Source organism: Pholis gunnellus (genome assembly GCF_910591455.1).
Source record: "Pholis gunnellus genome assembly, chromosome: 14".
Lineage (NCBI taxonomy): Eukaryota > Metazoa > Chordata > Actinopteri > Perciformes > Pholidae > Pholis > Pholis gunnellus.
The window spans coordinates 19133227-19150212 of NC_136541.1; the positions used below are offsets into that span (position 1 = coordinate 19133227).

General features: G+C 44.8%; 1 protein-coding gene across 1 annotated transcript in view; it reads right to left on the reverse strand.

Moving 5' to 3' along the window:
• slc6a9 (solute carrier family 6 member 9) overlaps nt 1-15995 on the reverse strand; it is a 54634-nt gene extending 38639 nt beyond the window's left edge. Inside the window, exon 1 of the mRNA XM_079173215.1 lies at nt 15739-15995. Within this exon, the coding sequence (XP_079029341.1) occupies nt 15739-15768 (30 nt within the window). The 5' untranslated portion in view covers nt 15769-15995. The remainder of the gene's footprint in view (nt 1-15738) is intronic.
• Between the last annotated feature and the right edge of the window lie 991 nt (nt 15996-16986).

The following is a 16986-nucleotide window of genomic DNA, read 5'->3' on the forward strand; positions in this document are numbered from 1 at the left end:
GAGTAAAGCGGGGGTCTGGAGCACCCATGGGCTACGGCCAAGCTCTCTCTCTCTCTCTCCCCGTTACTCTTTCTCCCAACAGATTAAAGCGAGGAGACAAAAAAAAAAGTGAGGAGCCCACAACTGAGGAGCCTGCCCGCCTTCCACCGGACCCCCCCACCCCCTCACCCAACACTACTCTTTCTCTCTGTCTCTCTTATTTCTTCCGTTTGTTTTCAGGGGCAGCTGCTGCAACTCTGCAGACCACCAACAACTTCCCTTTCAGCGGCACTTGACTCTTCCAAATCCTTGTCCGTCTCTACACCCTGACATTGCCAATGCCCCCCCCCGCGTCACACCGAGAAGCCAGCCGAGCCAAAGCCCTCCTCCTCCGCCTCGTCCCGCGACATGTTCACAGAGTTACACCCTTTCAAATTCAAGCGCTTCCCTCCCGAGCCTCCGGTTTGTTTTTGCGCGCATTGTTTGCGCCTGTTTGCCACCATATGGCTAATGGCTACCCGCAACAAAAAGAGCAATGGAGAAAGGCAAGGAAGTGAGTGAGTGAGGAGAAGGTAAATGTGCATCCGCAACAGCGGCATGATTAAGGGATCAACAAACACATCAATCAGGCGGCAGAATGAGATGCTGCGACGATTTCCCCCGACTGGATGTGGTGCGGGCGATGTCAACAGTTGACAAGCAACTGGCGCCCGGCCTAATGGGTGTTTGATAGCCGGGTACAATGGCCTCTGCCGCTTGAGTGGAGGCCTTCTGGTTATGTTCAACACGAGACGAGCAATGCAGACAGGATGCCATTCATTTGTCTATCAATTCAGAGGATTAGAATCTCACAGGGGATCCAATAAAGGAATCATTACCATATACCCGCCCTTTTCAGTGTGCTCAGAGGAAGTACTGAGGGCAAGGAAAACAAGTGCCCCCAGCAAACAGTTGACCATGTTGACAGATTTAGAACAGACCAATCATTGTTGACGATGCACCGTTGCACTTTCTCCGTCACTTTTGTATTTCTCCTTCGCAGTGATCGATAACTCTTAGAACATTCACCGCGACCGTGTTGTTTGAGTACATAAGTTCGTTTACCCACTTAGTTTGAGTATCTAGATTCACTCTGTGGTTGGATCCTGTGCATTGAGGCCAGGCAAATATATCTGCGTATATTAGCTTGCAGATATATTGATATCGGTCGATAAGTGACAAGAAATTTCAGTACAGAAATGCAAAACTAGGTTTGAGGTAACTTTGAAAGTGTGTAATCTTCACATCAACTAGGGAGCAGTGACGAGCTAACTGTGCTAACAGAGCTAACAGTGTTTACTCAAGGAGTAACCGGAGGGTGGGTGCTACGCTTCCGCGAATCAGTGAAAACTGGGTATGAGTTTAGTGGGGACAAACAGATCCTAAAATAAATGCATGGTTGTGGTTGCAGTTGGCTCTTTGTGAGGGGAGGGGGGGGGGGGGGGAGGACTTGTTTCGTTAACTAATTATCCCATTATGTTAGGTCATTTAACTCCAATTAGAGAAGCACAGATGCCGCTGCTGCTAATAATACCAACTTGTTAAAATTCTCACACTTGTTTCTTCATATGTGTGATTCCTACCACAGCAAAACGGCCTGTGTGAAAGAATAAGAATGTGCACAGTGTGGATGTCCACCGCATTCTCAAAAGGCAGTGAAGCCTGTTGACCTCACTCCTACGTGCACCTTGTCCGACAAAAAGCATTTCTGTACCGCATGCATTGAATATGGGCGCACACTTTTGCACATCCTCACCTGGAGGACAATCGTATTGCTGCATTCGGTTGGAGGACAATCGTTTAGTTGCATTCGGTTGGAAGACAATCGTATAGTTGCATTCGGTTGGAAGACAATCGTATAGTTGCATTCGGTTGGAAGACAATTGTATCGTTGCATTCGGTTGGAAGACAATCGTATTGTTGCATTCAGTTGAAAGACAATCGTTTAGTTGCATTCGGTTGGAAGACAATCGTATTGTTGCATTCGGTTGGAAGACAATCGTATAGTTGCATTTGGTTGGAAGACAATCGTATAGTTGCATTCGGTTGGAAGACAATCGTATAGTTGCATTCGGTTGGAAGACAATCGTATCGTTGCATTCGGTTGGAAGACAATCGTATCGTTGCATTCGGTTGGAAGACAATCGTATAGTTGCATTCGGTTGGAAGACAATCGTATCGTTGCATTCGGTTGGAAGACAATCGTATCGTTGCATTCGGTTGGAAGACAATCGTATCGTTGCATTCGGTTGGAAGACCAATCGTATCGTTGCATTCGGTTGGAAGACAATCGTATCGTTGCATTCGGTTGGAAGACAATCGTATAGTTGCATTTGGTTGGAAGACAATCGTATAGTTGCATTCGGTTGGAAGACAATCGTATAGTTGCATTTGGTTGGAAGACAATCGTATAGTTGCATTCGGTTGGAAGACAATCGTATAGTTGCATTCGGTTGGAAGACAATCGTATCGTTGCATTCGGTTGGAAGACAATCGTATCGTTGCATTCAGTTGGAAGACAATCGTATCGTTGCATTCGGTTGGAAGACAATCGTATAGTTGCATTCGGTTGGAAGACAATCGTATCGTTGCATTCGGTTGGAAGACAATCGTATCGTTGCATTCGGTTGGAAGACAATCGTATCGTTGCATTCAGTTGTACATGCAAAAACTGACTGAAAGTTACAGAAACGGCTTGACGCAGCTTAATTGATTAGTTGTTTGGTCTAAAAAAAACTATTCTCATGAGGTCTTCAAAACTAAAAGAATATTTAGTTAGTTATTGTGGAAGACAATAAAAATTAACAAAACATTCTCATTTGGAACCAAAACTCAAGCTGTAGCCATTGAATTATTGTCACTTTTGCTGATTAACGATGAATTGATCATCAAATAACCTTCCGATGATGGAATTCAGACTTCTAACAGGTGTGACCACAAACCACTGGGTCCTTGTAAACAAGGACAAGCCAACAGAAAGACAAACAATCAGGAGGGCATGGGGTGGAACACTGATAAGGTCAGAATGAATCTCCTCAAGGCTACATGTCAACATCAATTACAGGTTAACCTATGGCCAAACGCAGACATTGATCCGAAACCCCATCACTACACATGCAACACAAACGATGTTCAAAGGGTGAGTGAGAAATTAAAGAAAACATTTAAAGCCAGCTTCCTTCATAACTTCCCCTTTAAGCTCCTCGCTCTGACAAACCAATATCCTCCCTGATGAGTGCAACACATATGCAGCAATTTAAAGATTACTGTTGAGCAGGTCTCACATTTCCTGACTAGGCTTTTAAACTTGACTTATGAAATCAAAGCAGGTAATGTAATAGATTTGAGGACATGAAGCTGATACAAGGAGGCAGGTTTGATTTTTAGCTGTACAAGCCAATAACAGAGACAGTTTTTAAAAATTTCTTTTTTATGTCACACTGTATTTAAAATTATTACAGGTTGGCAGAGGTAAAACCTTTGGCTGCAACTGGTATCAGTGTGTAATCATCGTCACTGACGACCTCAGGGAAACTGAGTTTTGTTGCCAGAGGTGGTTTTAATGTTGCTCTAGTTAGAGGCAACCACTTTACAACGAGATAACTGTAGAGGTTTACTGCAGGAACAAACCATGCCTAATCCCTTTACGCATTGAACTAGTATCACCTGGGGACCTCTCGGGATTTTAATCTCCTGAGAATCTGCTCTGTCCGTTATTTGTCAAGCAAAAATTCCACCGCAAATTAGCTACCATATTTCAAAACACAGAAGTCATGTGATAATATTATTACCATGCCAATCATCATCTCGTCATTTGTGGTCATATTATTTTTTTGCGGTATCTTGTAATTTGGGGTCTTGTTTTTTCGTTTTCACCGTGCATTTTCTTTGGCTATTTCTCGGTCGAGAATTATGGAGTCTGAGTTGGCAGTTATAAATGAAAGTTCAGGCTCATCTCGCTGCACAGCACGGAGACCGGTTTCGCAGAAAGAGCGAGCTCAAATCCAACAGAAGAGCGAAACTGTTTCAACAGGCTCATCGGGTATTATGTGCTTTTGTCATTCAGGAAGCTTGACATCACCTTTGGAGGATAATGTCAGTAAATTTGAATAAAATACAGACTTTATTACTTTACTACAGGCCTAGCTTGTGCTAATGTCTCCTGGTAATACTAGCGCAGTGCAAATACGGCTTTAAACTGGAAGTTGGTTGAAAATATCAATGTTTTTTCGATAGGCCACTCAAGTTGTGCTGGCATGGTGTATGGTGCAATAGCCGCAAAAGGTTCTGCCTCGCTGTGCCTACCCTGTCTACAGCATTCAATACAGTGTGTTAAGGTCAAATGTGTTGGCGGCTTGTACAAACCTTCTCATCTAACCGCCTCTGCTTGGCTTATTTTCCCTCTGCAATATTCAAAGCCTATCCACTGACCAAATAGAAGAGAATGTGTCCATATCTCGTTGTGCACAACCGTTTTTACGTAACAGCAGCACTGCATGAGGGAAACATTGCTAACTAGATGACAAACACATTGCATTTTCGGTAGCGGCTTCAGAATAAAAGCATTCTGCTGATTTGCAGGCCGAAAGGTTTTAATATTCATTTTGCAGTAGCAGCGCTCTGTTACAGCTGCAGGAAAGCGACCAGTAAAAAGTTATTCTTCGGATATCTCAAATGGAATAGGAAGATAAAAATGATTGATTAATTTCCTGTTGGCATTTGGCCTCAGCGGACCTTTACTCCAATAAAAAAAACATTATTCTCGGAACACTGTGTGTTCCGAGAATAATGTGTGTTCCGAGAATAATGGCCACGGTTCTGAGAATAATGGCCACGGTTTCAAGTCCAGGGTTGAATTTTCGCAATGGTGGAGTTTTGGGGGAACAAATATTCACGTGTCTTTCAGACTGTGAAGGACACAGTTGTTTTCGTAGGGCGGATGAGTTTTTGGACAAAGTGGAATTAACAGCAGGCTGGGGTGAGGGAAGAGTGGCAGGGATGCACAAAGACGCACCATTCACACATCAAGGCATAAAGTCAGAGGAAGAAAATAATCTCCTTTGCTTTGAATCATTTTCACTTCATCTGCTCTCACATGTTTTTCTCTCCTTTTTCAAAGCACTCTTATCTGTGTTGACAAATTAAAAATATCACTGAATACTCGTGAAAGATATATCTCGCCCGCGCCTTTCTCATTGTGAGTTGAGAGAGCAATGTAATCCAAAATGCCAGTGAAACACAATTAGTGTTCACAAAGGAGTTGCAAAACTGCATAATTGCGCTGTGTTCAGTTGGAACATTGCTGACTTGTTTTGTACGTTTTTTCCTTGTTCCATCTACAAACTGGAACAAGGCTCCATCTGATGTACAATTCATCTTTATTGTTTAAGTAAATCAGAAGAGGGCTTTTTCAATTCTGCTCGTCTGACAAAAAAAAAAAAAACGCACCACCTTCTGGGAAAGAGCAGCTTTCGGAGATATTGGACCAAAGTTCAGACTACATTACAGTAGTCAAACAAACAAGTAGCGTAGGGAGACCACACACACTCACACACACAGGACAGCCACAAGAGAAAAAAAGCAAACTCCAAAGGTGAGGACAAGCAAACCTTGTTTGAGGTCATGACACAAAACAGCGTGCACGTTCTGTAGACTGAAGCATCCTAATCTGTATCCCAACTCTTTATACATTATTTCACTCTACGATGCACACACGGTAAGGTCCAGAACCTGATTAAAGATGTAGTTCAGTCCGTTTTACGTTGAATTTGTATTTTCTCGCACAAACCCAAGAACAGAGAAAGTCTTGATGAACTGAATTAAATGGAGGACGGGTTTAACGACGGCGAAACGATATCGAAATATCTGTTTTCGAAGCTCTCACACGGCGCAGGCAGTAGAATCCAAGTCTCGTCTTTCCAGTCGTACGTTCTCCAAACACACGCATCAAAGTGAGCGTACGACTGGAGAAAGGAGACTCGGATAGTACTGCATGAACTGTGTGTGAGTTTCTAAACAGATGTCTTGATGTAGTTTTTGCTGTTGTTAAACCCGGCCGCCGTTTACTTTTCATTCATAAAGGATTTACTCCGTTTGTTGATTCTCCGTTCACCGTGGAGGTGTGCGAGATATACTGGAGAAGACTGGGAAGTTGCCTTTTGAGAAAAACATTTGCAAACAAAACAGAAGCTTCAGTGGATAATAATGCAGGCTCACAGGATGTGATCCACTCTCATTTGAGACTTTCACTCAGGCAATAAATACCGAGACATTAAGATTCTATAAAAAACTTTTTTTATCATTGTGTGCTCTTGGTGATTTGGGCTTTACCTAACCAAGAAAGTCAAAATGATAAGTTTCAAAATGATGATTCACACAATGACTTCTCATCCTTTAATGTCCATGGATCAACCTGCTTTCACGCTGAAAACCTCAGAGGGAGCGAACCGGCCATGTCTGGGCTCATTACATCCTCCTCGATCTATATATCTGTCCCTTACAGCAATTAGGTTAATATCTCTTCGCCTCGCGTTAGCTCAGCACGCCTGCGATGGGACGTCCGACTGTGGGGGGACGTCGATAGGCCTGACGTTCTCTCCCCTCCTCGGCGGTTCACGTGAGGGCAGAGCAGTCACGGGAGACGTATCTGATAAGAGAAGTGACGTGACGAGCGGGTGAGACGAGTGAAGGGACGGGCGGCGGGGAGAAGGACTTCACAGGGTTGAGGTTCACAATAGGACGAGCTCCACAGGAGCCACAGAGCAGAAGAAAAAGGGAAGATGCACAAAAAGCTCAGTTTTGCAACAGCAGGTCGGCTTTGTCCGGCGCAACAAAAGGACAAAACGTGTTGAAGCGCTGCTGGAGGGGAAAAAAGAAAAGGAAAAAAAAAAAATCAACCTTTCTTGTTCAGTCCAAAACAGCCAGCTCTTTAATTGGGAGCGGTGGAAAGAAAGTGTGTGTGAGAGAGAGAGAGAGAGAGAGAGAGAGAGAGAGAGAGAGAGAGAGAGAGAGAGAGAGAGAGAGAGAGAGAGAGAGAGAGAGAGAGAGAGAGAGAGAGAAATGGAGGGAAAAGCATCAGTTGCAGAGTGAATAAAAAGAGAGAAAGAACAGAAGGATAAGATTGAAAACGGGATGAGGGAACAAGACTTAAATGAGCGAGTGATGTCAGTCTAGCGGTCCAGCTGACCTTAGCTGAACACGACCTGACCTGGCCGCTCATGGACACCCAGGGGAGAAAGACAAACAACGGAGAGGAAGACGAGAGGGTAACAAAGAGGGAACAGAGACATTTCCAACGCTTGGTTTAACCTGAAGTTTCTATGATCTTTTTTTTTTTCTCTCTCTCTACCCATCCCTCACTGCTTTGGCTGGGAGGGCCCCAGCTGTTCGGTCTGTATAAATAGCGTGAGGCTTCGGCTACGAACCTCCCCCCCCCTCCACCCCCGGGGAGTGTGGGGCTCATTGGAGAGAAGGCATGGGAACAAATCGGCCCGGAAAAAAGCACACAACATACACATTTTGTCAAACATATGGGACCATTGCTGGGGATGAAAGTGAGGAACATGTGACTGAAGTTGGCCTCACGTGGCAGAAGTCACTGTCGCGCTTGAAATTGGACAAGAGAGGAGGGGGGGGGGCAGCGGAGACAGAAAAGAGATGTAAGACCCCTCCGTCGTTTAATAACAGAGTGTCCAATGCTTCAGTAGATCCTCTTCAAGGTGTACGCAAAGACAGCAACATCAAAAGCCTAAAATAAAAATAGATTTCATTCATTTGTCTATGTTACATCGGTAAACTACTTTCTGAAATGTAATTCTTGACAATGGAAACAGCAGATTCTTTGAAACTCTTCCTTAAGGTGCTCAAAAAAATGGAAATATGAACATTTATATTTCCATGACAACTGGGAAAGGTCCATCTGCTGATGAACATGGCGTGATACGATCCAAAGCAGCGACGTAATGGACCACTGGGAGAGTGTGATGCACATTTACTGACAATTGATGAATCAATTAAGGGGGAAAGTAGATTAGATGAATTGATAATGAAAATGATTATTTCTGGCTGGTAAAAAATCGATGTGTCAAATGTGGAGGTGTAATATATTTCCAATGTAGGCTTATTTTTGTGTGTTTTATGCAGGAAGACAAATGATGGTTTCAAATTGATAAAACACTTACAATAAATAGAGTGACTGGGTCAATTCAAGGTTAAAGAAGAGTTCATCTCACACCTTCTCTTTTATTATTATTTTTCATTTAGATAGTGATTGTCAGGAAATGGGGAGAAAGTGTGGGGGGGGGGAGGGGCACGACAGGCAGCAAACGTGGTAAGGACTCATGCATTGGTGCGCGGGGCACTCGCTCTACCATCTGGGGTACCGGGCGAGCATGACTTTTAAAGCTACACTAATTCATATTATTAGGCTAACAATGGTTCAGATAATTAGATTATCACTTCTACGGAGTATTTCAGCCTACTGTTTGGGTTTTACAGCCATTTCAGTTTTCTCGACCGGCTGGTGAACATTGCGTGGCATTCAGCAGCTAATGAGCCAGATAGGAGTGACTATTGGACTTAAATAAAACTGCAACAATTATGTTAATGTTGTGTTTACAATTAGTTCCACTACCCCCTGTGTGGCAACAAAAAAAAAAAAGCTAACGTTACAGCTCAGCCAAGGAGGACGCCACTGACATTAACATCTCACGCTGTCACGAGCACGAGCTTCTAGTCCATGAGTATGCGCTTGCTGCCATCTGCGCGGTGATACGGTAGAGAGAAAATAGTTCCGACATGAAACCGCTCACAACGAGGTGGGCGAATCGTCTTGAGTAACCGGGTCATGATTTCTGGAACGCGACGTTAATGTTGCGCTTTTCAAATGTTTGTTTTTATTTAGACTGATGAAAAGCACTACAGGTAAGAGTGAAAATATGTACTGTCCCTTTAATGCCATGTGCTTATAGTAAGGATGACAATCCATGAAATCGCTTTACCTAAAAATCAACCGCATGTGAGCGGGAAGAAGGAATTTTTAAACTTTAATTGTAATGGCTCGGAGCGAGGTTGGACTGTAAACAGTAAGACAGCAGAGCAGAGCAGTGACGATAGAAATGAGAGAAAATGTGTCTGGGACGTTACTGAATACTACTACTGGGTTGTTGCTGTAGCTGGTCTGGGATCAAGCTGTGAGGACAAGAAGACAACACACCAAAAAGTGGAATATTTGGCTGAGGCTGCCTGTGTGATTGGCTCCTCCTCCTTGATGACATTATTTCCCAAATAACAGCTGTCTTCCAGCAGTGCTGCACCTGGTTCTGTTACGACCCGGTCATGTGTGACCAGAGTACAGTTGGAACCGTTCCATAATGTTTTTATTCAGATGAACCCGTTAAAGACTGTGTGTCTGAAAGGAGCTAAAGAGAAGGAAAAGTGATAAATAACACAGGGGAGGTGTGTTACCAAAACGGGAGAGGGCTGTCCAGCCCTGAGAAAAGCAGCCCCCCCCCCCCCCACACACACACACACACACACACACAGTCCCAGGCTTACAGCTGCCATTCAGCACTCACATACACACACAGAGCCAGGGAGCAGGTTGGGTTCAAGCGCAACAAATTACCTAAATATGGTTCTGAAAGGGCCTTTGAAAAAAATAGCTCAATTGGAAAACCGTTGAAAATGATCATAACACTAAAAGAAACCGGGGGGGGGGGGGATTTAAGAGCCCCGTTGTGTGGACACAATGTCAGAGCCCTGTCCATAATTTCACTGACTTCAGAGGACGGGAGAGGAAGAGTGGGAAGGGCCCCTTTTTTTTCCCTGATTGTATGTTTTCGTGGAGTTGGAGGGAGGGCGACCCATTAAAACAGAAACACAAGGGGAGAGGAAGAAAATCAGAAAAAACTAATTTTCAGCCCGAGTGGTTTTTCCAAATGAAATCTAAAGGTCCGAAACACAATGGAGTCCTTTTTCCCCCCTTCTTTTGCTATGTGTGTGTGTGTGTGTGTGTGTGTGGACGTACACGGGGGGTTGGTTGGTGGTGGGTTACCTTTTAAAGAGTGCCCAGCAGTGGACGTGTTTGGCATTTGTGGCCCTTGTCACTCGATTGTACGTTCACCACAGTGGCCGCTGTTAAGCTGACGTTGGGCGCTGCCTGCGAGTCAGCGAGGGGGGCAGAAATCATGTCTGACTCTTCTACCCCAACCTGCCCTCACGGCTCTTTCCCTCTCACTCTCTCTCTCGGATCACATCTGTTTGTTGGCCCCTCACCCCCAGAGGCAGTCAACACGGTTGCTGAGCACTGCTGTTAACTAAACTGGCTGACTGGCAGCTCAATATGTTTCTTACATAAGGACGGCGAGAGGGCGCGAGGGAGACAAACTTTCTAGTTTCACCTGTAATAAGCGCACTCGTGTTTTTAAGGAGCGCATGGTCCATTAAGCCGACAATACACAGCTCCAGGAGTCACAAGCGCTGAAATAATACGTGGCGACACTCACACGCCTGCACACGGACCCCGACTGCAAACAAACCACGATAACCAGGGAAACCAACTCTAAAATACGGGCTGAAGCGCTTTTCTTTGTCGATCAACAGGAGGAAGAAGCGCAATTGCCAAAATCACTTCAGCCGGTTTAATTCTGTCTTCGGGAGCAGTGAGACCAGTCACACACTTGTTTCATCATCACAATGTATGCAGCCCTTCAGCAATTGCAGAGTCAAAGTCCCGCCAGTCATATTTATTGGCATTTGGAGACACGTATCAACTGCTTCATTCAAAATTAACTCAACTAATTGGGTGATGTTTGGACAAGATGTAATTAAATTGCTGCCAACATTGCCACGAAACCTGTCCTGCCAGTTCAGGATCACGCCGCGCTCATTTGCTTTGCATCTGTAGCGCCCCCTAGAGGTCAATTTGAATTAAACTTTCAGGGTTTGTTACAGGCACTCTTGTGGACACATCCTGCAGGTTTTGTGATGACCGGCCAAACGGTTGTTGACTTTGTTCGAGTTTTATCTTGAAAACTTAGCAAGATATCAACAAGCTGTTGCTACATTTCCATAAGCTTGATCCAATAACGATACACAGGTTTAGGAAGAGATGTCAAAATTGCGGAGAATCTTGTCTGGTGGACTTCTTGTCCAAGAGGCCTTTTTTGTACGGCACATTGTGCTGGACATGTGTGTCAAATTCGTTTTTTTTTTTTTTCAAATTGCGTTTTTAGGCATTAATTAAAGCGCCACCATGTGGCCGATTGGAGTCTTATTTACAGTTTTGTGCCAAGTTTCACGTTTCTAGCTCGTTCAAGCTCATGTGAATTTAAGGCCAGACAACAAATAATAACAGACCCACACAAACTAAATAAAAAAAACGCTCAACACATCCCGAGTGGGGCCAAGTTTAGCCCCCGGGGCCACAGTCTGGGCTTCACAGTTTTGTCACAGCTTCGGAGCAAAAGTCACAACCTAGAGTTACCAAACATGGTGTGTGTTTATATATTTATCATTTTAAATAACTGTGGCATGTGTTCAGGTCTTGTCCGTAATTCTGCCTGTGTGAGTGCGTGTGAATGTGCGCTTATGTATCTGTGAAAATCAAGAATATGTGAATGTGCTTATGAAGTAATCTAATATGTGGACGTAATGTATAAGCGTGTCGTCCGTTATGTTCCCATGTGTATGTGTGTGTGTGTGTGTGTGTGTGTGTGTGTGTGTGTGTGTGTGTGTGTGTGTGTGCGGGCATCCTGACCTCGGGGAGGTTGTGGTTGTGTGTTCCACTATTTCTTTCCATTTAGCTTCCACTTCACAGCCTACAGCACACATTAGCCAAACAAACCCCTGGGAAATGGTGCACATAGCACACACGCACACGCACACGCACACGCACGCACACACACACACACACACGCACACGCACACACACACACTAAGGCTCCCCACCCAGTGGGTACACAGAACTGTGGGGTAATCTCGGCCTTACAAAACCTCACTCCTGTGTATTGACAAAGTGGCTGTGTCTGCATTGTTGCACCTCACACAACATACCTCTTCACTAGACAACTACCACAAGCAAAATGTACATTTTGCTTGTGTGAGACAAAACTTATAGTTGAATCGCAGTGTGAGAATGTTTCCGCATCTCCCCTCCAAGCAGCTATTTATGTAAACTATGGTCATCATCATCAAGACCTCATCATTTCTGACTAATGACTTAATGGTACAAATGTCCCGAACATTCGTATTGGGGCCGACCCAGGCTAAAAAAAAAGTGTTGTCCACCACAGCCTGCTGGTTTTGCAGCGTTGCTCTCCGATAGGGAACCGTCACACTGGGCTCTACAGAGTATTATTTGTAGTATATTCTCTAGTAAAATGACCTGGCTCATATCATATCAATGATTCTAGACCATCAGCTTCATAGTTTTGAACCAGGACCTCCAGTATGTGCATCAAGTAGGTTGAGCAAAATAAGTTAATTGTGTCAGATACATGTTAAATCACCATTTGGGTGAATATAAGTATCGGGACGGAGGTATCAGCAGAGACGAACTGGAATCTGGGCCCAAAAACACTTGCTTGGGACATTCCTAGTTCATGGTGAAAATGACCGTTCTTTTAGTTTTTTATATATTTTGCTTGATTTAGATGTGGTTGTCATCAAACCCTGGCTCTGAGAAGAATCAGAACTAGGGTTTGATGACAACCACATCTGATAAACAGAATGTGGAACTGTGAGAATTCATTCGTTTCTGGTCATATAGAATCAAAAGGTTTTGCTGTTGTGTTTAGAATATCAGGTTTAAGAGTCAATGTCCCTGCGGACAGAGCTCCACTCCGAACATCTTTAAAAGAAAACGTGTGAATGAAAAGTCACGGGCTGACATTAAAAGGCCTGCCAGTGTGAATCTTTGATCGGAGGCCAGTCTTCAGTGACCTCTTCCTCCATTTGGCCTCCGTGGTGATGGAGTGCCAGCGCTGGTCTGCACAGCCAGACGCATGAATACAGCGCCTCCTCCTCCTCCTACATCTCTATACATACACAGCAGACATTTTAAAGACGAGTCGAAAAGACGTAACCAAGGAGTAGAAAATAAAAACAAAGGGACGGCTATTGGTCCAGTAACGGCTAGTGCCAGGGCACCATCTGCTCATCCGTTCGGTGGAAGTGGAGGTGGCTTCCAGGGCAGTCAAAGACGATGCAGGAAGATTGAGGAGAGGGGTGGGGGGCCCCCTTTGAACGCTGTGAACGAGCCGGGGGAATTAAGTTTTTGGACAGAAAGGGGTCCCGGCAGAGGGCTACCAGCCGAGCCAAGCGGTAGCAGGAAGCGGGCGCCTTGTGTGTCACGAGATTTACGGTGACGGATCCATCCACCGGGCCATCTGTGGCCAGCGTAAATAAATTTAACCAGAGTGCAAAGAAAGGGCAGGGACGTCAATAGAGAAGGAAAAAAAAAGAAAGATGTTGCACTATTTTGAGGAAACTACAACAGGAGAGGGCGATTTTGGCTCTCTGAGCAGAGGAAGAGAAGAGCGGATTAAACATGAAATGAAAGAGGAATAAAAAGTCTTGTGAAAAGACGGAGGAGGGAGAAGAGGGAACTTTATGAAAACCGAAGTGACAGTTGGCGATGGGAGAGCAACGTTTGAGATTCTGTAATTCCGTAACACACACTCACACACACACACACACACACACACACACACACACACACACACACACACACACACACACACACACACGTTCTTTCATTCTGTGTCGATGTCTCTGAGCCACGGCTGACATCACTGCCTGCCGCCGCTGGCCCCTGCCTTGAGAGGTGTCCGATCACGAGAGCGGAGCTGCTGTTGGAAGTGTGCTTGAGCTGTTGTTTCAGCTGGAGTGGTGCAATCTTCCCGTGTTTACCATCCTAGATAAGACTTGCCGGTTACACTCTAACCCCTGCAGTACTTTTTTTTTTCTTCAAAATTAGGACAAATAAGTGACCAATGAATGTTATGAGAGCAATTTTAAATCTAAATTTTGGCTCAGAGAGAAAAAAACAAAAGTCCAGCGTTATTTGTGAAGTACACTTGTGCCTTCATCTGAGCTTAATCTAAAGTGTTTTTTTCCCCTCCAATATCTAAATGAGGCTCAGTTACGCGCCTTCTTCGCTGTGTCAACCTTTAAATGGCTTTTTAATTCTCTATTTCCTGCCAAATCAAGTGAATTGACCTTAAACAACGAGGCACTGAGTGTTGGCCAGGGAACAAAACTCTCAGATTTGGAGAGCAAACAAAGACGTCACCTACCGCAGCGATTCCTTAAAATAAAATGAAATAAGCAGTCATTTAAAGTCAGCGATAGGTGGAGGCTCTGGCCTAGAAAGTGGGACTGCTATATGGTTATTTGAATCTCAAATCCTAAAAGGCACAGCTCCAACTTTTGAGTTGATAAAATCCACTTTTTATTGAAGCTTGCACTGGGCCTGTGTGCCCCTAGTGGCTGTGAGGCGCCATGTCAGTCTCCACAGATCACACAGAGAACCGTCAGAGTTGACTTTTACCGTCCTCAGAGACACATCGGTACACAGGGGCAGTGAAAAGGTGCAGAACTTTGTGGAGAAAACACAGGCACATATCCACAATAAAACGTCTTCCATGGGGAAACCAATCAAATGATCCTTGTGAAACTTTTGAAACTATTAAGTTGCCACATTTAAACTTTTTTCTTTTCTTTTTGCAACTCTCCAGCAGCGCTTAACCATGCAAATGACTGATTGGCAATCTGTCTGACTGACGCAGACAAACAAACAAAAGTTCTGAGAACTTAGACTGAAATCTCCATCCCTCAACCGCCTTCAAGTGCTGCGAGAGGAGAGAGCAGGCGAGACTGATAAGCCCCCCCCCCCTCCCCCCTCCCTCTTTTAAGTTCAGACGGCGCGCGTGAATTATAAAGAGGATATGCATCTCAAAAGGACGCGGCAGGAAAAAGAAAAAAAAAGTAACCGAGGAGGAAAGCGAGGCTTCAAATGAGCGAGAATGTCAGAGGAGAGTCGGAGCTCTGAGCTTGTGTTTATCTCCGTCTCAAGTCGGACTGAAGAACTTGGGACTGAAGGGGGAGAGAGAGAGAGAGAGGGGGGGGGGGGGGGACAGAAGTGACCTGACTGCCAATGACCCTAAACCTCTATTCAAAGCTTCACGTTTACCTCCCAGCCTCATCTCTGGAGAACACCCGGAGACATGTTTGTTTACCGAAGATGCACAGATCAGATAAACGGGGAACGGCGAAGTCCAGACTGACTCAAGGGGTGCCGATTTGGGGGCGGTGTTTCGTTGAGGATGGGTGCTGAGCACCTCGGCCAACAGCAGGCGCTGACAGCTCTGCCTGCTGCGCTCAAACGGCAACACAACGATCACCCAGAGGGGGAAAATGTAGGCGTGTGTTGCAATCGTTTAAAAAAAAAGAAAGGGGAAAAAAAAGAGAAGGCAAACATACAAAACAGGAAAATAAAGGCATGTTGGAGCGAGGGACCATAAAGTACAGTGAAACGGAACCACCTGGCCACTTGTGCTTAAATTGGGGAAAAGAGGAGGCAGAGGGGTGAATCAACTGGTGGTCCGGCAGCTGCATCCCACCAGTGACTTCCATCCATGTGTGGCGTTTTTCATTCATTTTTCTTTCTTTTTTTTTAATCTGTGTTACTGTGTTTTACTTAACAAAAGCAACACTTACCAGGATCCCGGCAAACTGCTTCTCTTCCATCCTTCAGGGACCTCGTCGGCAAAGATCCCCAGCCTCTCTGCTGCTGCTGCTGCCGCCTCTCTCTGCCTCTCTCTCTCTCTCTCTCTCTCTCTCTCTCTCTCTCTTTCTGGGATGGACTCGTCTGCCTCTGGCTATCGCTGTAGTTTTCTGAGGTGGCGTTCGCTCGAGTGTCTCGGTCTCCCCCCTCGTTGCCTCTTCTGCGTTGCTTGCGAGTGTCGCTGGAGTGGCGTCGCCGCTTTGTGTCAATTCTGCCCTAATCCAGAAACTTTTCTATGCTGTGAAAGGAACATGTGACAGGCAGAGAGGGGTAGAGAGGGAGGGGGGGGGGGGGGGGGGGGGGGGGGGGGGGGGGGGGGGGGGGGGGGGGGGGGTGGAGGCGTGGATAGGGGTGGAGACAAGGCAACACTTTTTAGTTACTTGTCTCTCTTGTTCAAAAACAATTCCTCCGTCTCTGTTTGTGACCTGCTACAAGGTAAAAAACAAACAAAAAAAAAACACACAAAATCAACAGTTTGCACTTCGATGGACTAAGCGATTACTGAGAGGTGGAAGTTAAACCTCTGAGGAATCTGTTAGCGAGGATGCAGAAAGAGAGAGGGAGAATTTAGAAAACATGTAACAGATTTGCATTTTGTAGCAAAGCAGCTGCCATAACAAAGTGCCCTTTTGTGTAAAGAGATTAACTGTTAGGGTAACGTTCAGACTGCCCACCGACTGCCGCTGACAGCCAAACTGGAAAAGAACACTCGAAACACAGCCTGGATCTACAGGAAAGTGGCAAAAAGTACTTCTGACAGAGTGAAATGTATCTGAAATGTTGGCGAGTTACTCACTACTACATTTTGTCCCCCCTTTTTAAAGTAATAAGCTAAATATTATTGAATTTTTTACCTGTGATGAATTTGATCGTCAAAATCAACTCCTGTGATAATACTGTAATAAAGCATGCATTGCTTTTTGAAGATATTACATTTCTGCAATGCTATTTAATTAAAAAGTATCCGTGGAGACCTTGAGAACTTCTACAGGATGAAGTACTGTGTATTGCATTACTGATTCATCTGTAGATTATTCTCTAAATTAATCGATTGGTCGAACAAATGTCAGATTTATATTTTTTTTATGTACGTCACAATTTTCCAACAACCCAATAGTCCAAAACCCACACACACACAAAAAAATATGATAAATCAAATATCAAAACAGCTGTTGATTCAT